Source organism: Aotus nancymaae, unplaced genomic scaffold (assembly GCF_030222135.1).
Source record: "Aotus nancymaae isolate 86718 unplaced genomic scaffold, 86718_ANA_hifiasm-v0.15.2.pri h1tg000009l, whole genome shotgun sequence".
In the NCBI taxonomy this organism is placed as follows: Eukaryota; Metazoa; Chordata; class Mammalia; order Primates; family Aotidae; genus Aotus; species Aotus nancymaae.
Genome location: NW_026988420.1, coordinates 1,925,178 through 1,949,362, shown reverse-complemented (window position 1 = coordinate 1,949,362; position 24,185 = coordinate 1,925,178). Strand labels below are relative to the sequence as shown.

Below are 24,185 nucleotides of genomic sequence, written 5' to 3'. Positions count from 1 at the left end.
AACAGAGGCCTCGGAGGCAATGCCACACATCTACAACCATCTGATCTTTGACAAACCTGACAAAAACAAGCAATGGGGAAAGGATTCCCTGTTTAATAAATGGTGCTGGGCAAACTGGCTAGCTGTGTGCAGAAAGCAGAAACTGGACCCCTTCCTGACACCTTAAACTAAAATTAACTCCAGATGGATTAAAGACTTAAACATAACATCTAACACCATAAAAACCCTAGAAGAAAATCTAGGCAAAACCATTCAAGACATAGGCATAGGGAAGGACTTCATAAGTAAAACACCAAAAGCATTGGCAACAAAAGCCAAAACAGACAAATAGGACCTAATCAAACTCCACAGTTTCTGCACAGCAAAAGAAACAGTCATTAGAGTGAATCGGCAACCAACAGAATGGGAAAAAAATTTTACAATCTACCCATATGACAAAGGGCTAATATCCATAATCTACAAAGAACTAAAAGAGATTTACAAGAAGAAAACAAACAAGCCCATTCAAAAACGGGCAAAGGATATGAACAGACACTTTACAAAAGAAGACATATATAAGGCCAACAAACATGAAAAAATGCTCATCATACTGGTCATTAGAGAAATGCAAATCAAAACTACATTGAGGCACCATCTTACACCAGTTAGAATGGCGATCATTTTAAATGTCTGGAGACAACAGATGCTGGAGAGGATGTAGAGAAATAGAATACTTTTACACTGTTGGTAGGAGTGTAAATTAGTTCAATCACTGTGGAAGACAGTATGGCGATTCCTCAAGGACCTAGAAATAGAAATTCCATTTGACCAGCAATCCCATTACTGGGTATATACCCAAAGGATTATAAATCATTCTATTATAAGGACACATGCACATGAATGTTCACTGTGGCACTGTTTACAATAAATAGAAAAGACTTGGAACCAACCTAAATGCCCATCGATGATAGACTGGACAGGGAAAATGTGGAACATATGCAACATGGAACACTATGCAGCCATAAGAAACGATGAGTTCGTGTTCTTTGTAGTAACATGCATGAACCTGGAAACCATCATTCTCAGCAAACTGACACAAGAACAGAAAATCAAACACCGCATGTTCTCACTCATAGGCAGGTGTTGAACAATGAGAACATATGGACACAGGGAGGGGAGCATCACACACTGGGGTATGTCAGGGGAAATAGGGGAGGGACAGTGGGGGGGTGGGGAGTTGGGGAGGGATAACATGGGGAGAAATGCCAGATATAGGTGATGGGGAGGAAGGCAGCAAACCGCACTGCCATGTATGTACCTATGCAACAATCTTACATGTTCTTCACATGTACCCCAAAACCTAAAGTGCAATTAAAAAAAAAGAATTTTAAGTCACAGGGTAAGATTAGGATAATAAAGCTTCCCCAGCTAAGTCTGTTTACCCCACATTCCTTTGTCCCTACTCTCATTTGTTTGTTCATGTAAACTTTGTGCTGTTGGATGGCTCTCTCAGGGTAAGGTCAAAGGGAAATTATCTGTTAATGGTGTTTACCTTGGGCACCCTCTACAACCGAAAGCTTTTATCATTCATAAAACCACTCTTTTAACCACGTTAATTATCATAAGCATGTTGACTTAGAACCTCTGTTATTAAATCTATACTGAATAAATGTGAGGAGATACAGGGAGTCATGGCCAGTTAGCTGCAGTCGCCCTCTGAAAGCAGTGGATGGTGGACCATCTTTAGCCCACTCAAATCACTGTACTGGCTGTGAGAGTGCATTCATTCATTCATCGTTGAGTCAGAGTCTGTAGGACAAACCTCCGCAGGTGGTGATCAACATCTCAGGGGCACTCATAGTTTTCAGGGAGTTTCCTGGGTCCTCCAGGAGCAGTCTGCTTTCTTCAGAGGGTTTGTTGCTTTTTTTTTTTTTTTTTTTTTTTGAGACGGAGTTTCGCTCTTGATACCCAGGCTGGAGTGCAATGGCGCGATCTCGGCTCACCGCAACCTCCGCCTCCTGGGTTCAGGCAATTCTCCTGCCTCAGCCTCCTAAGTAGCTGGGATTACAGGCACGCGCCACCGTGCCCAGCTAATTTTTTTTGTATTAGTAGAGACGGGGTTTCACCATGTTGACCAGGATGGTCTCGATTGCTTTTTTTTTTTTTTTGAGACAAAGTCTTGCTCTGTCGCCCAGGTTGGAGTGTGCAGTGGCACAATCTCAACTCACTGCAACATCTGTCTCTGAGGTTCAAATGATTCTCCTGCCTCAGCCTCCCACTGAGGCTACAGGTGCATGCCACCACATGCAGCTTTATTTTTTTGTATTTTTAGTAGAGTCAGGTTTTCACCATGTTGGCCAGGCTGGTCTCAAACTCCTGATCTCAGGTGTTCCACCCACCTTACCCCCACCAAAGTACTGGGATTACAGGCATCAGCCACCACACCTGGCCTAAAAAGCCTTTTTAGGAGTTGAAAAAAAAAAAACAATTCCTGGCTACTTTTCAATGGTCCAGATAAACTATCTAGACACAAAAGGCTAAGCAACACTGAGCCTCAATAAACTTTGATCTCCCTACTTTCCCATCTCTTGTGTTAACTTTAGTTCTTTGGTTTATACTTCTTATGCATAAAGTTCTTCATTCCAATAGGGTCAACTTTCTCTGTGTTCTATACCTTTATCATCTTCCCTGCTCTCTTCCTAATCAAATATAATGTTACCTTAGAAAGAAAATGTCCCTTCTTTTCTAAGGAAACAGCATATGTATTAATGGCAGGTTCCTGTTCTCAGCTGTGGTAGTTCACTTTATTCTAAAGCTCTTGAACTCTTAACTTTACTGCTGTGCAGGTGAATGGGGAAAGACAGTTGTGGTTGGGCAAGGCCTTCTGGCACTTCTTACACACAAGATAATCTAGGTTAATACCTATGCTACAGCTAGTGTTTGGATGTCACTGGTATTAAATAACTAAGTGAGAAAGAAAGAAGAGAAATCAAGGAAGAAACCCAAGAAATCTTGATTGATTGTCCATGGGAGATTATTCTAGGAAGGAGCAAAAACCCCACAGAACACAACGCCTAAACCTGAGAACAGTTATACAGATTAAAGTTGGCTCAAAATCAGTGGAGATTGTTCAAGGACCAAGAGGTCTTTAATTCATTTGTTCATTTCAGAGACGCTAGATACAAAAATTCTATAGGCTGAGGATACAATCTGCATATTCATATTCCTCTTAAATGACACTATTTCTTTAGAACAATTTATTATTCTGAAGTAAACAAATTATCAGAGATATACTATCATTTCTAGGTTATGACTGAGCAATTCATTTCTAAGCTCCAGTTTCCTCACAGTGGATAGTCCAAAAATCTTATGATAAAAGACACGGAGACAGTAAAAACTACCCCTGAAAGTCCTATACACCTATACTAAGTAAACACGGTCTCATGTATCCGGCACATATATTCATTAAACGCAACCCAGCCAGTGTGTGTTACAGCTTTGGAACTGATAAAAACACCAGATAAAAAACAGATTCCTGGTCAGGCACAGTGGCTAACACCTGGAATCCCAGCACTTTGGGAGGCCGAGGAAGGAGGACTGCTTGAGCCTAAGAGTTCAAGACTGGCCTGAGCAACAAAATAAGATCCTATCTCTACAAAAAAATTTAAAAAACAGTTAGCTGGCCATGGTGGCGTGTGCCTGTGGAATCAGCTACATGGGAGGCTAAGGCAGGAGGGGCACTTGAGCCCTGGAAGTTGAAGCTGCAGGGAGCCATTCTTCACAGCTTTGTACTCCACCTTGGGTGACAGAATGAGACCCTGACTCGAAAAACAAAAAAACAAACCAGATTCCCAATCCCCCTACCTAAAACCCTTGGGGCAGGCATGTTTCAGAATTCAGAAGTCTTCTAATTGAGAAAAGCAACTTGGCACCTATACCGTATATGTATCTAATACCCCCAGCAGAGTCTGGGGCAGCAGCCCACAAATATTATCTTGAAGTAAAATATGAATATCCACTACAAGAGATGAAGACTATATACAGTCTCATGCCAATTCAGAACAAATTTTGCTATTGAACTTTTGATTCTCAGAACTTGTTAGGTTACAAAATTGTGGGCTAGTGGTCAGATTACATTTTGGGTCCAATTGCTCCAAAAAATGAAAAGCTTTGTTCAAAATATGCTGAGAACCCAGAGTTGAATTTGCTTAAGCCAGTGAGACAAAAACAGCCATCGAAAACTATTTACCAATCATGTCCCACTTCCCCTCTTTCCTGGAAATTAAAAGTTAGCATCTACTATGTCAAAGACAAGCACAGAGCACTAGCAAAAATGCAAACAAATAAAAGAAGTTAATTCCTGGCTTTAGGGTTTTCAAGTGGTCATGTCAAGGATGACCTGATCTTTATTGTGATTTCTGCCCTGATGACTTTGAGAGTTCACAAAAGATGTAATTCCATTGTACCTAATTCTCAACAAATCGTATCTCTCACCACTACTACCGATGGCACACTGAATTTATTCTAAGATTTGAAAAATGTTATTCATGTTATTCTTATTTAAAATTATATGTGATTACATAACAAGTAAAAATGGAACTTACTGATAACTGAACATATCATAAATTTATCTTGAGCCTTTTGTTCAAATTTTTCTTTAGCTTCTTTGGACCACTGCATTGCCCTTTTATATGGTTCAATATAGGCCAGCTTACATTTAATTGCCTGTGTCAGACAAAATTCCACCATTAAGAAAAAAATTCAATTTCTACCTACTTTTTGGAATTAAAGTTTTATGTAAGTGTGTACAAAACTAATCTTTATGTTTGAATTTAATACATATTAGAAATAAATGATGTGTGAAGGGGTCTGTAAAAGTACTTTATAAACACAAATCATTGAAATTAGCAGAGAATTTGGCTAAATGAACAGTTGTACATTCACATACTAGAATGACAAGCATTCATTAAAGTTACTATTATGATACATTAATTACTCGTAAAGGATGATTTGTAGTCTGATTCTATAACTGTTGAAAACACAGAAGATTCATCTAGAAGTATGTATAACAAAAATACTGAACAATGATTGAGTGATTCTCCCTTTTGCTCATTTTTTTGGGGGGTTTTGGTTTTTTTTTAGATGAAGTCTCGCCCTGTCACCCAGGCTGGAGTGCAATGGAATGATCTTGACTCACTGCAACCTCCGCTTCCCGGGTTCAAGCGATTCTCCTGCCTCAGCCTCCCGAATAGCTGGGATTACAGGCATGCACCACCATGCCCAGCTAATTTTTTGTATCTTTTTAGTAGAGGCGGGGTTTTTACTAAACCCCGTTGGCCAGGCTGGTCTCGAACTTCTGACCTTGTGACCTTGTGACCCACCTGCCTTGGCCTCCCCAAGGTGCTGGGATTACAGCCATGAGCCACCAAGCCCGGTCTGCTTATTTGTATTTTAAAAGTTTTTTTTCTATAATACTACGGATTTCCTAAAATGAAAAACATGACATAAAAACAACAGGGAGTATATAATTAGAAAATAAGGCCTGTTCTTACCCTTCTTTCAGAATACTACTACTCCCCAGAGATAAGCAAGGTTCAGGGTTTTTTTTTTTTTTACATATTCTCCCGGGCTTCTGTATTGCAAACACATATATACTTAAGCATAAATGTGATCACAGTGAAAGTACCTCTGAGATAAGCATTTTTACCTTGATATATCATGAATATGACCCTTACCAAATATATGATCTCAAAATGATATATTAAAAGCTGCCAACAAGTACTTAAGACACAAATGTACACATGGTTAATGTTTTAACATGGTTATTTACCATGATATACATATTACTTCTTCAGTAGTAACCATAGAAACATTTATCTATAGTCCTTGTATCAGAAACTAGACAAAAATGGTAGTTGACATTTCTATGGTGACAATAGCTTCTAAAAATACTTCTGTATTCCTATATGCTAATATTCTAGCTCTAGAATATTATTCATAATAGGTAGATTACCTTCTCTGGGGGATTCAAAAACTCATCTTTTATTTTACGGATGTCTTTCATTGTTATTTTTGCAGTATTACCGAAGTCCACATATCTAACTTCAACTTCCCGATGCCCAGGCAATCCTTGAAAATTTATGAAATCAGAAATTACAAACCTGGAAAGCAAACAGAATTATCTAGAAAAATTTAGATTGGTTTATAGTCAACTAGATTAGAATACTTTTAGGTTCAATATACAAACTTAACTACTAATTTTTTTAAATGTAAAAAATATTTCAAATATGTGAACCTCGAACTCATCCATAATGCAAACTTGTAAGAATTAAAAACCACCATTTTTAAGATATTCAAAGGATATGAATATATGATTTTGGCTATTCAAAGGATAGCCAAAATCAGGATAACTAAATCATATGGCAGGTAGTATAAAAGTTAATAATTAGGCTTTGAGTCAGACTAACTAGTTTAGAACTCTAGCTCCATCACACTAAAATTCTATGTGACCTCAAGGAAGCTAATTAATATCTCTAAGATATTGCCCTGAACAAGTTACTTTTTCTAAACCTCATTACTTCATCTGTATAATCGGTATACCAATATAATCTAATTTCGTAAGATGTTTTCGGAGGATTCGCCTATTTAAAAAGCACAAGGTACAAAGTAAGCACTTAATACAGGTTTATTGTTAGTCAGTATAGGTTATCAAACAAGGTAAAAGATTCAACAATCAAACTAAAGATTCATTCATATAACAGTATCTGTGAAATTTTGAAAAAATAGACTTGCGGCATATTGCAAACGAACAAGTAGAGACAGACCTCCATGTCAGTCTAGTCTCTATACTTTTTTTTTTTTAAAGAAAGAAAGAAAAAGAATAAAGAAGAGGAGGAAAAAGGAAGAGAAAGAGAGAGAAAGAATGGGAGTATTGCTTTCTTGCCCAGGCTAGAATGCAGTTTAGTAATGGGTATTGAAAACCTCTTTTATACCAATAATTATACTTGATGTAAACAGGAAGGAACAGCCAACCAATATTTCATGTAAACCTATGAAATGCTATGCGATTACTGAGTAGTGATTTACTTCCAATTATGTAGTCACTTATGGAATAGGTGTGAGGTGGTAATGTATGTTTTATGTATTTGAAGTGGAGAGTTCTATAAATGTTTATTAAGTTTACTTGTTCGGGGTCTGAGTTCAAGTCCTGGATGTCCTTGTTAATTTTCTGTCTCGTTGATCTATAAAATCGTTAGCTCTTCTTGTTACATTGATCCTTTTGCCATTATGTAATGTCCTTCTTTGCCAATTTTGTTCTTTGTTACTTTAAAGTCTACTTTATCAGAGGAGAGAATTGCATCTCCTGCTTTTTATTTGTTTATTTTTACTCTCTGATTGGTTGATAAATCTTCCTCCTTCTCTTTGTTTTGAGTCTTTGTGTATCGTTGCATGTGAGATGGGTCTGGATGCAGCATAGCAATGGGTTTTGGCTTTTTATCCAATTAGAATATATATAACTTTAATACTAGCATTTGATGCTAGCTGGCTGTTTTGCCCATTAGTTAGTGTAAATTTTTCGTTGTGTTAATGTTCTTTTCTTTTTGATATATTTTTGGAAAGGCTGATATTGGTTGCTCCTTTATATGTATAGTGCTTCTTTCAGAAGCTCTTGTAAAGCAGGCCTGGTGGTGGTGAAGTCTCTAAGTACTTGTTTGTTCGCAAAGGATTTAATTTTTCCTTCGATTATAAAGCTTAGTTTGGCTGGATAGGAAATTCTGGGTTGCAAGTTCTTTTCTTTAAGGATGTTAAATATTGGTCCCCACTCTTTTCTGGCTTGTAGGGTTTCTGCTGAGAGATCTGCTGTAAGTCTGATAGGTTTCCCTTTATGGGTAACCTGACCTTTCTCTCTGGCTGCCCTTAGTATTTTCTCCTTCATTTCAACCCTAATAAATCTGGCAATTATGTGCCTTGGGGTTGATCTTCTTGAAGAATATCTCTGTGGTGTTCTCTGTATTACCTGGAGTTGAATATTGCCCTGCCTTGCCAGGTTGGGAAAATTTTCCTGAATGATATCCTGAAGAGTATTTTCCAACTTGGATTCATTCTCTTCATCACATTCAGGTACACCTATCAAACGTAAATTAGGTCTTCTCACATAGTCCCATCTTTCCTGGAGACTTTGCTCATTCCTTTTCATCCTTTTTTCTCCAATCTTGTCTTCTCGTTTCATTTCACTGAGCTGGTTCTCGACTTCTGATGTCCTTTCTTCTACTTGATCAATTCGACTGTTTAAACTTGTGCATGCTTCGCAAAGTTCTCGTGTTGTGTTTTTCAGCTCCATCAATTCACTTATATTCCTCTCTAAATTGTCCATTCTCATTAACATTTCGTCAAACCTTTTTTCAAGGTTCTTAGTTTCTTTGCATTGGGTTAGAACAAGTTCTTTTAATTCACAGAAGTTTCTTATCACCCACGTTTTGAAGCCTGCTTCTGTTATTGGAACACACTCGTAATCTATTAAGCCTTGTTCCGTTACTGATGAGGAATTGCGATCCCCTGTAGAGGGAGAGGCATTCTGATTTTGAGTATTCTCTGCCTTTTTACGCTGATTTCTTCCCTTCATTATATATTTATCCGTCTGTTGTCTTTCTAATTACCGACTTTCTAACTAGGTCTCTGAGCAGACGTCCAACTTGTTGATTCCCAGCACTGAAATCTGAGCAGTCCACTGCGCCAGCCAAAACCGCGGTGTTAAGATTGATGGTGCTTTTCTACCCGGGAATATCCGGACTCTGCACCAAAAACTGGCACGCTAAGGCACCAGCAAAACCACCGCGCCGGCCACAAGAGTCGCCCTGGCGACACGTGGGGCTTCTCTGCTGGGAATCTCCTGGTCCGTGAGCAACAAATATTCGTCTGAAAGTGTGGCGTCCTCTCGTTCTCTGCGCTTTCACTGGGAGCTAGGAGCCCGAGCTGCTAGTGATCAGCCATCTTGGATCTCTCTCCCTAGTCTCTATACTTTAAAGAAATCTCTGGAAGTTTCAAACACATAGAAGTTTTAAAGAAAGACCTATCACACACTAACCTCTTTGAAAATACTCAAAATACCTGGTTTTCGAACTTAAAGACTAATACCATTTATATCATTTTAATATGGAAAAATGTCCAGTATTCCGTGCTCCTTGGCAGAAGTAGAAGCAAGTGGCACAGCACTAGCACTCACTCAAGATGACACTTCAAACAACATAGGCCCTATAATAGGAGATATCCATGATAATTGAGAAGATATGTATTATTATAAGGCCAAAAGATGGGGGAACCTCTCCGCACTGCCACTGGAATCCCTCTACTAGAAGGATGTTCTCAACTCTACCAATGCCATTAGATTCTTACTCTTCCTAAAGTCTCTGAATGGAAATCTAGTTTTAAACAAATAGATGGATATGGAATGGAATGTAAAGAATGTTACTGTTTTATCCACATTATCACAAGAACAGAGTCAGACATGGAAGGTCTCAAATTTCCCCATTTATGTTCTCTGAGGAAACTACTGGAAGATGGTTCCACACAGAAAAGGGAATTAAACTGAAGAGGTAAACATGGCATCCAGAAAACAAGGTATCCAATACTGGAGAACAATGACGTGTATGGCCAACCGAAATAAATTTCCAGAATAAAAAATGTGAAGTAAGCCTAGAGGGCAAGCAGACCAATTGGAGAAAATAAAGGATGTTTGTGGCCACATGTGATGGCTCACACCTGTAATCTCAGTGCTTTGGGAGACCAAGGCAGGAGGATCCTTTGAGCCCATGAGTTTGACCCCATCTCTACAAAAAATAAATTAGCCAGGCATGGTGGCAAGTGTCTGTAGTCCCAGCTACTCTGGGGGCTGAGGTGGGAGGATTGCTTGAGCCCAGAAGGTGGAGGTTCCAGTGAGCCATGATCATGTTCCACTGCACTCTAGTCTATGTGACAGAGCAAGACTATCTTAAAAAGGATGTTTTCATGGTTAAAAAAAAAAGATCAAACTAACATTTGTCTGAAAAGTCTAATCATTTGGAAAATTGTTTTGAACTATTAAAAATATACTCACAAATGGAAAAGAAAATAAAGTGAAAAGCGAACATAATTATGAACTCACAATAGAACTGAACAAAGTATACTTTATGTCTTTACTTACACAGAATGTGAATCTAATGAAAATCTGTGATACAACTATAGAAAAGAGAAAAAAGAGGACAAAAGGGCCATGGAGAGCCAAAACTTGTCTAACAGAATAACAGGTAATATCTATAACTGAAGTGTCAACTTAAGTATTACATATTATTAGAAGAAATAACCCAAGTAAATAACAAAACAGCTTAAAAAATGAAAAATAATTGCCTTCAAAGATGGAAGTGGAGTGTGTTTTTCAGCATATTTAACTTTTAAATTAGGCAGATAAAAAACAAGCTACTATTCACCAAACCTAGTATCATCTTCAAGGTGGAGTTCAACAGGGCCACAGAAGGCACAGGAAAATGGGCCAAACAAATCACTCATACATTTCTATTAGCACCCCAAAAGTGGTGCTAATAGAAATGAAGAAGCAGTAGAATTAGCACCATGGACACTCCACCTTCCCCAAGATGGGCCTTACTGTTCACCAAATAGATATGATTTTCAACCCAATAATCCTAATTTGAAAAGCAGTTGCAAAGTCCTTAATGCTGTGAAAAATGCCTTTGTTTGCTCCAAAGATATTTACCAAACTATACAGTGGTATCTTCATTGCAATAGTTTGAATGTTTTTGTCTCTAAGATTCATGTTGAAACTTAATCCCTACTGCAGCAGTACTTGGGAGGTGACTGAGTTATGAGGGCTCTGCCCTCATAAATGGGATTAGATGCCCTTATAAAAGGGCTTGGGGAAGGCAGTTTGCCTTTCGTTTTTGCACTTATGGCATCAGAGGACACAGCACCAAGGCACCATTTTGGAAACAGAGACTAAGCCCTCAATAAAACAGTGCCTTGATCTTTGGACTTTTTAAGACTCCAGAACTGAGAAGTTCATTTCTATTGTTTATAAAGTACCCAGTCTGTCGTATTTTATTACAGCAGCACAAACAGACTAAGACATTGATAAGAACCACATTTGAAAGTTTTTAGTTAGTTCAAGTTACGAACTACTAACAAAATTAAAATCAATGGTGACAAACAAAAGATAGAAAGCTCAGGATGAAAGAATAGTTTCAACACAAACAGAACTGGTTATATATTAGGAGTAACTTGTAAAGATCTTACATTACCTTAATAATGGAAAAAACATTTTAAACAGTGTCAAACTAAATTTAAAAAAAAATTTGCCGGGCACAGTGGCTCACACCTGTAATCCTAGGACTTTGGGAGGCCGAGGTAGGCGGATTATTTGAGATCAGGAGTTGAAGACCAGCCTGACCAACACAGGGAAACCCCGTCTGTACTAAAAATACAAAAAAATTAGCCGAGTGTGGTGGCACGTGCCTGTAATCCCAGCTACTCAGGAGGTTTAGGCAGGAGAATCACTTGAACCTGCGAGGCAGAGGTTACAGTGAGCCAAGATCAAGATCTCGGCATTACATTCCAGCCTGGGCAACAAGAGTGAAACTCGAACTAAAAAAAAAAAAAAGAAAGAAAAACAGAGAAGTAAAAACAAACATTTTTTTTTTTGAGACAGAGTCTTGCTCTGACACCCAGGATGGAGTGCAGTGGCACGATCTTGGCTCACTGCAACCCCTGCCTCCTGGGTTCAAGTGATTCTCCTGCCTCAGCCTCCCAGGGATTACAGGCATGTGCCACCACATCCAGCTAATTTTTTTTTTATTTTTAGTAGAGACGGGGTTTCGCCATGTTGGCCAGGTTGGTCTCAAACTCCTGACCTCAGGTGATCAGCCCACCTTGACCTCCCAAAGTACTAGGATTACAGGTGTGAGCCTATGCACCTGGACTTTCACCCTTTCAATAATAAAAAAAAAAAAGATGCATCTGCAAACTAGAAAGCATGTAAAAGAAACAATACAATGGGTTAAACTGGTTATGGTATATCTAATTTCATAAACCACAAAGGCTTAGTCTGTAACGTTCTCTCTTAGCCAATGCTGGAGAGTAATAAACTTTACTATTTTTCTTGCTAATACCTCCATTTTCATAAGTCTTGTCTTCAATCTCAATTTTTATTCTTCCCATTATTTAATAAGTTGAATCAATTACTTAAGGAGGACATAGAAAAAGTAGAAAAAAAATACCAAGAAAACTAGCAGTTTTGTCAATAATTTCCAGGAACGAAGAATATATTAAAATTGAAGAGAAGCAGACAGAACACAAAGGACTTACCTTTAATTTGTACCTTGACAATCAAAATAGCATGAGACAAACACTCAACATAAAGCTAGAGTTCACCGGTTTTTGAATAATTAATTTCTGTTGCTTTGTTCTACCTATACTACTTTTCTAGCAAGATTCCCAATGGTTAAGTCCTAGTCAAGTCAAACAAAATCTCAGAAGATAGATTCACCTTTCAGCATTATCACTAGCTTTCTAAAGAGAGATGACAGAGCAAATGGTAAGATCAAATAATATCACTTCCAAGACTGAACTGGTACCAACTCAAATGACATGAGTTTTGAAGTATAACATTTCCCTGTAGAAACAGCTAGCATTCTCCTACCAATAACTTTTGCTCGGTACCAAATTCCATCTTCAAATTTAGCTACACAGGCTTGATCTTGAACTGGACAGAGGATTTCCAGATTTTCTCCATCTTCATTTTTATAGAATTCATCGACTGTCTTCAATAGAGGTAAAAAATCCACGGCATCTAGCTAGCAAATAAAGGGACAAAGCACTATCATTTCACAGAAACTTAAAATGTAAGTGTTGAATGAATTACAAGCACTGTCATTAAAACTATGAAACATTAAAACCTGAATTGAATATAAATCAACTGTGTTATATAATTTATTTGACAAAATTTTATTGCAGAACCAGTATAGAAAATTTGTATTGACATAAAAATAAAGTCACATATATTCTACCAGATAACTTAGTGTATATCTTCAAGATCTTTTTCTATACATATACACACACTCCCTGTATATGTTTTTACCAAAACTAGACTTTACCATACAATCGCTTACATTTTTCTATCATTTCTCACTTTTTCTATTTCAGTAACTGTTCCTACTAGTATATCTAGATCACATTTAGTTTTCCTGAACTGATCCAAACCCATATCCAAACCAAGATTATATATTGCTTCTGACTGTTAGCTCCATAACTCTTTTATAATCTAGCACAGTCCTCTACATTTTTTTTTTTTGACAGAATGTTACTCTTGTTGCCCAGGCTGGAGTGCAATGGTATGATCTAGGCTCACTGCAACCTCTCCTCCTGGGTTCAAGAAATTATCCTGCCTCGGCCTCCCAAGTAGCTGGGATTACAGGCATGCGCCACTAAGCCTGGCTAATTTTGTATTTTTAGTAGATACAGGGTTTCTCCATGTTGGTCAAACTGGTCTTGAACTCCCAACCTCAGGTAATCTGCCCACTTCAGCCTCCCAAAGTGCTGAGATTACAGGTGTGAGCCACTGCGCCCAGCCCAGTCCTCTACTTTTAATGAACATGTCTTACTGAAGACAACCAGCTTATTTCTCTGCAGAATGCCCCACATCTTATGGATTTATGTGGTTATATCCTCATGCTGTTATTTAGCTTATTTCTCCACTGAGTAAGGTCTAGCTGCTGCAGTTTCCAAAGGCTGAGAGTTATTCCTAAGGGTTTGATGGATCCAAGGCAAATTTTTTTGGTAGACTGTGTCATAGGTGGTTTTTTCCCACCCAGGTTGCAACACTTCAAGCCCTAGTACTTAATGACTATTAATATGCAAAATTCATAGATCAATTGTAGTGATGATCCTGACCCCTTTCAATGTGTAGTTCTGTTTATGTCCTTGTAATAACCAAGTCTTCAGAATTTATGTGGTGTTACTTTGGCATTATATGAATATCCAGTTTCTAATCAACCATCCATCTTAATGTGAATTGATAATGCTTCCTTAAATCAGTAATAATTCAGTAGAGTTTATGTAATGATTGCATTCTTTAGTAACACAGAGCTTTCTCTTATTAAATGGTGCTATCTGGTATAATTTTAAAAAATAGTTTCCAAAGTTTCCTATGCTACTAAAAAAAAAGAAAAATCAAGGATTATACTTTATTTCTCCAAATACAAATTCTTAATGTTAAAAAATATTTTGAAATCCATCTCAATGGAAAAAATGAGTTTTTTCTCTTGTGAATAATGCAAGTGAAAATTTTCTGAATTCCTATCTTTTCTTGTTATTTCATTTAAATTACTTTAAAACTACTTTTCTTTAAATTTTCATTTCTAAGTAGATACTATGCAAATTCGTCCATTAACAGGTAAGCCAGAATGAACATTTTAAAATTCAGCAGAGGAATGACACCAACAAAATAGCAGATTAGGAAGCTTCCAGTTCTTGATCCAACACAGAAATGTTGATAAAATGAGGAAGTGTCTGAACCAACTTTATTAGATAGGATCTCTAGAAAGCAATCCAAAGTTTACAGTAACCAAGAAGCCTAATCAAGTAAAAGCAGTTTTCTAAATGGTAGGAAAGTTTTGTGGCATTTTTACTCGCCTTCACCCTACCTCTCCCCTAGAATGACAATGGTCCTGGTCTTAAGCAGTGGTAGTCCAGTTCTCAGTTCCCTCCCTTGAACCAGAGGTTATATGCAAAGTACGGTGCAGAGCAGAACTTATATACAAATTACCGTGTATATGTATCCTAAGTCTGGGAGATACAGGCAAGATTAATGCAAAGAGCTAGTTTTTGTTTCATTATAACTTGAAACACAGGCAGAAAGAATTGCAGGGACCACCTGTACAAGTGGCAAAGGGGACTGCAAGCCCAGCTGCTTGGAAGAAAAGTTTATAAGTGGAAAAATATGATAGACCATCTAAGGCCAGGAGGAGAATCTGGGGTGAGAATCTTTATGAAATTAGGATATTCAAAAGCAGTCATATATATGGTAGAATTTAGAAAGCCACATGTCTGCCCTGACAAGAGGCATGCTGATAAAAGAAATGAAAAGACCTTAAACTTTGATCTCAGGCTGATACCTAGCCTCAGCCTATCTAAATGGTGAAGTGTCCCACCAAAGAGCTAATCTGCAAAGTCTAGGAAAGATGGTACCTTTCTCTTTCTCTCAGTGTCTCTTGTTTGCTTCAGCTCCTGACATTCAAGGAACTCTGTCAATCATTAGCTGAACACAAGCCAAAGAAACAAGAGACTTTAGTGATCATACATGATAAGGAATGGTCTTTGAAAAAAGTTTGGAAAAGTACCAAAACAAATGAACTACTACAGCCTTTAAAACAACTCTCTTAATCCCAAACAAGAGCTATGGGTGTTGATCACCACTATTATCTGCCTTAAACAAGAAATTCTACGAGTTCTTCAAGTTAAAATGAAAGGACATTAACATGAAAACATATGAAAGTACGAAACTAGCTGTAAAGATATACACAAAGTATCAAGGATTCCTGAAGTAAGCAGTAATCTGAAACGGGACCGAACAGGGCTTGCAGGTACTGACTGATACCAGAAGTTTCTGTGTCACCGTATGAGGGACCTCTGTCATTTCCTTTTATATTCATGATCCTTTAGGTTTCATTTCATATAGATATAGGAGTTAAAAAGAAATTACTGAAGCCAGGTGCACTGGCTCTCATCTAAAATCCCATCACTTTGGGAGGCTGAGGCGGGCAGATCACCTGAGTTCAGGAATTCGAGACCAGCCTGGCCAACATGGTGAAACCGCACCTCTACTAAAAATACAAAATTAGCCATGTGTGGTGGCACACACATTTAATTCCAGCTACTTGAGAGGCTGAGGTAGGAGAATTGCTTGAACCTGGGAGGTGGAGGTTGCAGTGAGCCAAGATCAGGCCACTGCACTCCAGCCTGGGTGACAGAGTGAGATTTCATGTCAAAAAAAAAAAAAAAAATTACTTAGTGAGAGTACAGGAAGGAGTTCTCGGCAAGGATTTCCTTTTTAGTGAAAAGCAGCCCCAAAATCATTTTCTAACAAAGAGTAGCCTGTAAAACCGAGCTGCAAACACAGATACCAGCAGTTGTGCCAATCCTGTTCAAAATGACGGCTCCATCCTCCCTTCTCTTCCTTGCCAGACGTGTAAATCAGACACCACCTCTTCGAGCCTCCCAATAAAATCTGGCACATCCACCGCCAGCTAGTCTTTCCCTTTCAGAAGCCCATCTCGCTCACTAAAGAGAGAGCTGTTCTCCTTTCTCTTTCTTCTGCCTATTAAACCTCCGCTCCTAAACTCCTCGTCTGTGTCCAGGTCCTAAACTCTCTTGGCGCGAGATGACGAACCTGGGTTACCCCAGACGACGAAGTCACTTCAATATTTCCTGTAATATCTTTTATAAAGAAAATGGAGACATGTGTAACCAGAAAAAAAACAGCCAAATCAAAAATACTCAACAGTCTTAAATATGTTAAAAGGACTAAGGAAAAACAAAGAGCTAAAGAAAATTAGGAAAATGATATAGGAATAAAATGAGAATATCAACAAGAGATACAAATTATAAAAAGGAAATTCTGGAGCTCAAAAGTAAAATAACTAAGGAGAAAAAATTAAATAGAGGGGTTCAAAAGCAGTACTGAGTGGAAAGAAGAAAAATAATCAGTGAACCTGAAGATAAGAAAATTTAAATATCAAGTCTGAGAAGTAGAAAGAAAAAAGAACGGAGAGAAAGTGAACAGAGCCTAAGGGACCTCAAGTGAACCAACATGGACATGATGGAAGTCACAGAAGGAGGAGAAAGAAAAGGGGGCAAAAAATTACTTTTAAAAATGGCAGAAAATGTCTCAAACTTAAAGAAAGACAGGAATCTATAAATCCAGTAAGTCTAATGTGAGAAGTTGATTTGTATCTTCCCCCAAAGATATGTTGGAGAGCTATAATCTCCAGTACCTCAAATATGACCTTATTCGGATATAAGGTCTTTATAATCATATTAAAATGAGGTCATTAGGATGGGTCCTAAATCAATATGATTAATGTCTTTATAAAAACAGCAAAATTTGGGTACCGAGACAAATATACAAGAAGAACTCCATGTGAAGATGAAGGGAAAGATCAGGGTGATGCAGCAAAGGCCAAGGTGCACAAAAGATTGCTAGCTAACCGCCAAAATCTAGAGGAGAGAGATGAAATGAATTTTCCCTCACAGCCCTCAGAAGAAATCAACCTTTCTGACAAACTGATCTCAGACTTCTAGACTCCAAAACTGTTGACAATAAATTCTGTTGTTTAAGCTACCCAAATAATAGTAATTTGTTACAGCAGCTCCAGGGAACTAAGACAGTATTAGACTCCAAACAGGATAAACCAAAGGAGTCATATGCCAAGACACATTATAATAATTCTTAAAAAGACAAAGCCAAAGAGAAAATCTGGAAAGCAGCAAGAGAGAAGCAACATGTCATATACAAAGAGACTCAATAAGATTACTCATATTAGAAATCTTGGAGGCCAGGCCAGGTGCAGTGGCTCAGGACTGTAATCCCAGCACTCTGGGAGGCCGAGGCAGACGGATCACTTGAGGTTAGGAGCTCAAAACCAGCCTGGCCAACACAGCCAAATCCTGTCTCTACTGAAAATACAAAAATTAGCCGGGCATGGTGGCGTGTGCCAGTAATCCCAGATACTTGGAAGGCTGAAGCAGAAGAATTGCTTGAACCTGGGAGGCAGAGGTTGCAGTGAGCCGAGATCACACCACTCTACTCCAGCCCGGGTGACAGAGCAAAACTCTGTCTCAAAAAAAAAAAAAAAAAAGCCGAGCACGGTGACTCACACCTGTAATTCCAGCACTTTGGGAGGTCAAAGTGGGTGGATCACCTGAGGTCAGGAGTTCTAGATCAGCCTAGTCAACATGGTGAAACTCCATCTGTACTAAAAATACAAAAATTAGCCAGACATGGTAGTACCAAGATCAGGTCACTGCACTCCGGCCTAGGCAACAGAGCAAGACTCTTTCTCAAAAAAAAAAAAAAAAAAAAAAAAAATCTTGGAGGCCAGAAGGACATGAGGAGAATATATATATATATATATATATATATATATATATATATCTTCTCATATTTAATCTCCTCATATTTAATTATATATATATAATTATATATATTATATATATATAATCTCATCATATATATATATATATATATATATATTTAGTTTTCCTAAAACTAATTTTAGAGGAAGGCTTTTCACTTTCTATTACAGTAAACCAAATTAACTTTTCTAAGTGAAATCCTGAAGAAGTTAAATTTGGCTTGCAAAGTTTTCCAAATTAATTTATTGTTATAATCCTGAGAGCTGGCATCATTAATACTTTAAGAAAACCACTTAAAATTAGCCAAATATCTAAGACAGATACATATACAAAAGATATACAAATTAGGCCGGGAGCAGTGGCTCACGCCTGTAATCCCAGCACTTTGGGAGGCCGAGGCGGGGGGATCACGAGGTCAAGAGATCGAGACCATCCTGGTCAACACGGTGAAACCCCGTCTCTACTAAAACTACAAAAAATTAGCTGGGCATGGTGGCGCATGCCTGTAATCCCAGCTACTCAGGAGGCTGAGGCAGGAGAATTGCTTGAACCCAGGAGGCGGAGGTTGCAGTGAGCCGAGATAGTGCCATTGCACTCCAGCTTGGGTAACAAGAGTGAAACTCTGTCTCAAAAAAAAAAAAAAGGTATACAAATTAAAACCATTTAAAAAGTAATGGATACCATAATTTGTACTTTGCCATAACTTCTGTATTCAGAAATGATTGTAAAAACCTAAGTTAAAAACTATACACCATATACTTTGAGTGATTTACATCTTAGAAAGAAAATGTGTATATATATATATATATATATATATATAAAATGTATATAATCATTATATACATATATACAGTATTATTCAGCCTTAAAATAGGAAATGCTACCAATGCTTACAACATGGATGAATCTTTAGGACATTATTATAAGTAAAATAAGCCAGTCACAGAAAGACAAATGCTTTATGAGTCCACTTATACAAGGTATCTAACACAGTAAAACTCATAAAAATGAAAAAGTAATACTGTGGTGGTCAGAGGTTGGAAACAGGGAGAAATGTGTTGTTGTTCAATGAATCTAGGTTTAGTTTTGCAAGGTGAAAACGTTCTGGAAATCTACTGCATGGTAATATGAATATAGTTAACATTACTGAAGTTACACCAAAAATTGGTTAAGATAATAAATTTTATGTGTTTTTCATCACAATTACAAGAGATTTTGAAAAGTATATCACACTAAAAAGACAGCAACTAAACACAAAATAGTGCTCTAATGGAGGAAAGAAGGAATAAAATTAAGATACAGAAAACAGCAAATGGCAGAAGTCCTTCCTTATCAGTAATTACTTTAAATGTAAATAGATTAAATTCTCCAATTAAAATACAAAGATTGGCAGAATGAATTTAAAAAAACATGATCCAACTATATGCTGTCCACAAAAGACACACTTTATACCTTATGCTATACACAGGTTGAAAGTCAAAGTATCAAAAAAAATATTCCATGCAAATAGTAATCAAAAGAGATCTCAGATGGCTTTACTAGCATCAGGCGAAACAGACTTTAAATAAAAAAATTCTTACAAGAGAAAAAGGACATTATAAATTGATAAAAGACAAATTCACCAATAAGAAATAACAATTACAAGTGGTTATGCAGTACACATCACAGACTCCAAATATATGAAGCAAACATTGACAGAATTGAAGGAAAAAATAGTTAATAATAATAGAAGACTTTAATATTCCACTTTCAATAGTGGATAAAACATCCAGACAGAAGATCAATAAGGAAACAGAACACTTCAACAATAATGTAAACCAACAGGTCCTAACAGACATACACAAAACACTCTAGCCAATAGTAAAATATACCTTTTTTCCCCCAAAAGGCCACTTAGAACATTCGCAGAATAGACCATATGTTAGGCCATAAAAAAGTCTTAATAAATTTCAAAAAACTGAAATCATAAAATGTTATTTGTCTCTATGACAACAGAAGGAAACTGGAAATCAAAAACAAGAAAAACTGCAAAATTCAAACATGTAGAAATTAAACACCACAAACTACCAACAGGTCAAAGAAGAAATTATAAGAGAAATTAGAAAATGCCTCAAAACGAATGAAAATGAAAACGCAACATACCAAACTTATGCAACAAAACAGTGCCAAGAGGGAAATTTATAGCTATACACACATACAATTTTAAAACATTGCAAATTAGGAACCTAACTATACACCATAAGACAACAGAAAAAGAAAAAAATACCCAAAGGTAGCAGAAGGAAAGATAATAAAGATTAGAGCAAAAATAAATAGGACAGGATAAAGAAACAGAACATCAATAAAGTCAAAAGTTTATTATCTGAAAACATCAGCAAAACTGACAAATCTTTAGCTAGAATAATTAGGAAAAGAAAAAAGAAGTCTCAAGTTAACAAAATCAGAAATAAAGGTGGAGACAGTACTATCGATTTTAAAAAATAATTAAAAAAAAATTTTTCGAGATAAAGTCTCGCTCCTTCACCCAGGCTGGAGTGCAGTGGTATGACCTCAGCTCACGGCAACCTCTGCCTCCCAGGTTCAACTGAGGGACTACTCAGCCCTCACCTTCCCAAGTAGCTGGGACTATAGGTGCCTACCACACACCTGGCTGATTTTTGTATTTTTAGTAGAGATGGGGTTTCTCCACGTTGGCCAGGCTGGTCTCAAACTCCTGACCTCAGGTGGTCCACCTTCCTCAGCCTCCCAAAGTGCTGGGATTACAGGTGTGAGCCACCACGCCCGGCCAAAAAATAAAAAATTATAAGAGATTATTCTGAACAACTGGATGCCAACAAACTGGATAACCTACATAAAATGGACAAATTCCTAGAAACACACAACCGTCCAAGACTGACTCATGAATTAGAAAATCCAAGTAGACTTATAACTGGTAAAGAGGTTCAAACAGAATTCAAAAACGTCCTAACAATGAAAAGCCCTGGACCAGATAGTTTCACTGCGTATTCTACCAAACATTTAAAGAATTAACACCATTACATCTCAAACTCTTCCAAAAAAAAAAAAAAAAAAAAAAAGATGGAGGAATACTAACTCTAAGAGGAAGCATTACCCTGATAACAAAGCCATATGAAGACGCTAAAAGAAAATTATAGATCAATATCTGTTATCAATACTGATGCAAAGATCCTCAACAAAATAACTAATAAAACAAATTCAGCAAATTAAAAGATTTTTTCCTCCAACTTGGTCTTCAGGTCTCTCTCTGGAGAGTGGCCATTAACTCTAGCCCTGCCCTGACAAGGCTCTAGAGGTGGCGGTCACTGATGTTTACAGTAACTCAAAAGAGGATACTTCTTTATCTTTGTGAATGGGCCAATGACTTGTTGTCTGACCTGTGACCAAGTGTCCGTTAATAGGAAACCCATTTATACTAGCAGATGCCCTTGTGTTTCTTTTTATTTTTTTGAGATGGAGTCTCACTCTGTCCCCCAGACTTTAGTGCAGTGGTGCAATCTTGGCTCACTGCAACCTCTGCCTCCTGGGTTCAGGCGATTCTTCTGCCTCAGCCTCCCAAGTAGCTGGGACTGCAGGTGTGCGCCACCACACCCAACTAATTTTTGTATTTTTAGTAGAGACGGGGTTTCACCATCTTGGCCAGGCTGGTCTCGAACTCCTAACCTCGTGATCTACCCACCTCAGTATCCCAAAGTGCTGAGATTACAGGCATGCATGAGCCACCATGCCCGGCACCCTTGGGTTTCTTGTCTGACTTGTGTCCACTTTATTCCTACCAAGATAGTCACTCTCTAGGAGAGCACAGACCAGGAGGAAAGTTAGGTTTGTGTGTGTTAGTTAGGTGAGACACAGAGGAGGCAGCAAAACACATGAAATAAAAGAAACATTTTGTTAATCACAGATAAAAGTGAATCTGTGGGACTCTGTCTTTATTAAGGTCCACAGGCATTATCTCTTAAGGCTTTCCAGCAGGGGTTTTGAAATGGCTAATTTAAGGAAAACATATGCAAAGGCGGGAAATTATTTGCATGACTCTGGTGTTGACTCATTTTACTGTGGCAAGCAGCTGTGGGATATGTTGGGTCAGTGAGATGTAGAACAAGTAACCCACACTGCAAACAGCCACATGGGGAGGGAAAGTTTTAACTAAGCCAAAGGTGATGTGGCATGACTGGGGTTCAGACAACTTATGCAGGCCTAAAAATGGATGTCAAGGCAACAACAATGTTAAACAAATTTATGACAACAAGATTATATATCTTCATCTAGTGGGATTTATTTCTAAAATGCAAGGATAGTGACATGAAAATCAATGCAGCAGGTGCAGTGGGGCTCATACCTGTACTCCCAGCAATCTGGGAAGCTGAGGTGAGAGGATCACTTCAGCTCAGGAGCTTGAGACCAGCCTGTTTAACATAGTGAGACCTCATCTCTACAAAACTAAAAAAATTAGCCTGTTGTGGTGGTGTGCACCTTTGGTCTCAGTAACTCAGAGGGCTGAGGTAAAAGGGCTGCTTGAGCCTAGGAGGCAAGGTTGCTATGAGCTGAGATCATGCCACTGCATTCCAGTGTGGGAAACTGAGAGAGACCTTCTCTCAAAACAAGCAAGCAAACAAAACAAAATCCAAAATCAACATAATATACCACATTGACAGGATGAAGAAAGAAAGACCAAAACATGATCATCTCAATTGTTACAAAAAAAAAAATCTGAAAAACTGAACACACTTTCATGATAAAAACTCTCAATCAACAAGGAACAGAAGGAAACTTAACACAGTAAAGGACATTTGGGAAAAATCCACAGATATCATACTCAGTGGTCAAAGACAAATGCTTTTCCCCTAAGACAAGAATAAGACAAGAAAGCCTGCTTTTTCATCTTATATTAAACATGACATTGGAAATCCTAGCCAGAGGCATTAGGCAAGAAAAAGACAAAAGGCATCCAAATCAGAAAGGAAAAAGAAAAAGTATCTCTGTTCATGGATAATATGATCTTCTGTGTAAGAAAACCTCCTAAATTACACACACACACACATACACATGCACACACACACACACACACACACACCCCACTTAGGGCTACCAAATTAATTCAGCAAAGTTGCTAGACACAAAATTCACATGTAAAAATCAATTGTGTTTTAATACATTATTAGCAAATGAGCAAATTGAAGAGGAAATTTAAAAAGCAATTCTATTTACAACAGCATCTAAAAGAATAATTAGGAATAAACTTGACCAAAGAGGCCAAAAACTGATATGCTGAAAACCACACAAACTGTTGAAAGATATTAACTAAGATCTAAATAAATGAAAAAAAAAATTCAGTGTTCATGGGTAAGAAGACTTAAAATTAAGATGTCAATTCTATCCAAAGTGATATACAATTCAATGTAACTCCTATTAAAACCCCAATGACATTTCTCTGTTCACAGATGACACGATCTTATACATAAGAAAATGCTCCAAAATTACACACATACACACACACACTCTCACTCGTTAGAACAAATTAATTCAGCAAAGTTGCTAGACACAAAATTCACATGTAAAAATCAGTGTGTTTCAATACATTAGCAAATGATAATATTATACACAAAATCATACTCTATTTCTTGGAGAAATAGAAGAACCCATCCTAAACGTCACATGGAATCTTAAGAGACCCTGAACAGTCAAAACAATTTTGAAAAAGAACAAAGTTGGAAGACACACATTTTGATGTCAAAAGTTACAACAAAGGTACAGTAATCAAAACACTGTGGTGCTGAAATAAGGACAGATACACAGACAAATGGAATAAAGCAGAAAGCCCAGAAATAAACTTTTAACAAGGGTGCCAAGACCATTCAATGAAGGACAGTCTTTTCAACAAATAGTGCTGAGAAAACTGGATATCCAATTCAACAGAATGAAGCTGGACCCTTACCTTATACCATGTACAAAAATTAACTTAAAATGAATCAAAGATTTAAACCTAAGAACTAAACCTATAAAACTCTTAG

General features: G+C 37.6%; 1 protein-coding gene across 1 annotated transcript in view; it reads right to left on the bottom strand.

Annotated features, from left to right (window-relative positions):
* The window catches only part of LOC105720459 (RING finger protein 17), a 114,371-nt gene that overhangs the window by 49,894 nt on the left and 40,292 nt on the right, over positions 1-24,185 (bottom strand). The window contains exons 16-18 of the mRNA XM_064373501.1: positions 12,665-12,818; positions 5,993-6,108; positions 4,584-4,704 (exon numbers count right to left, since the gene is read on the bottom strand). Coding sequence (XP_064229571.1) covers positions 4,584-4,704; positions 5,993-6,108; positions 12,665-12,818 — 391 coding nt within the window. The remainder of the gene's footprint in view (positions 1-4,583; positions 4,705-5,992; positions 6,109-12,664; positions 12,819-24,185) is intronic.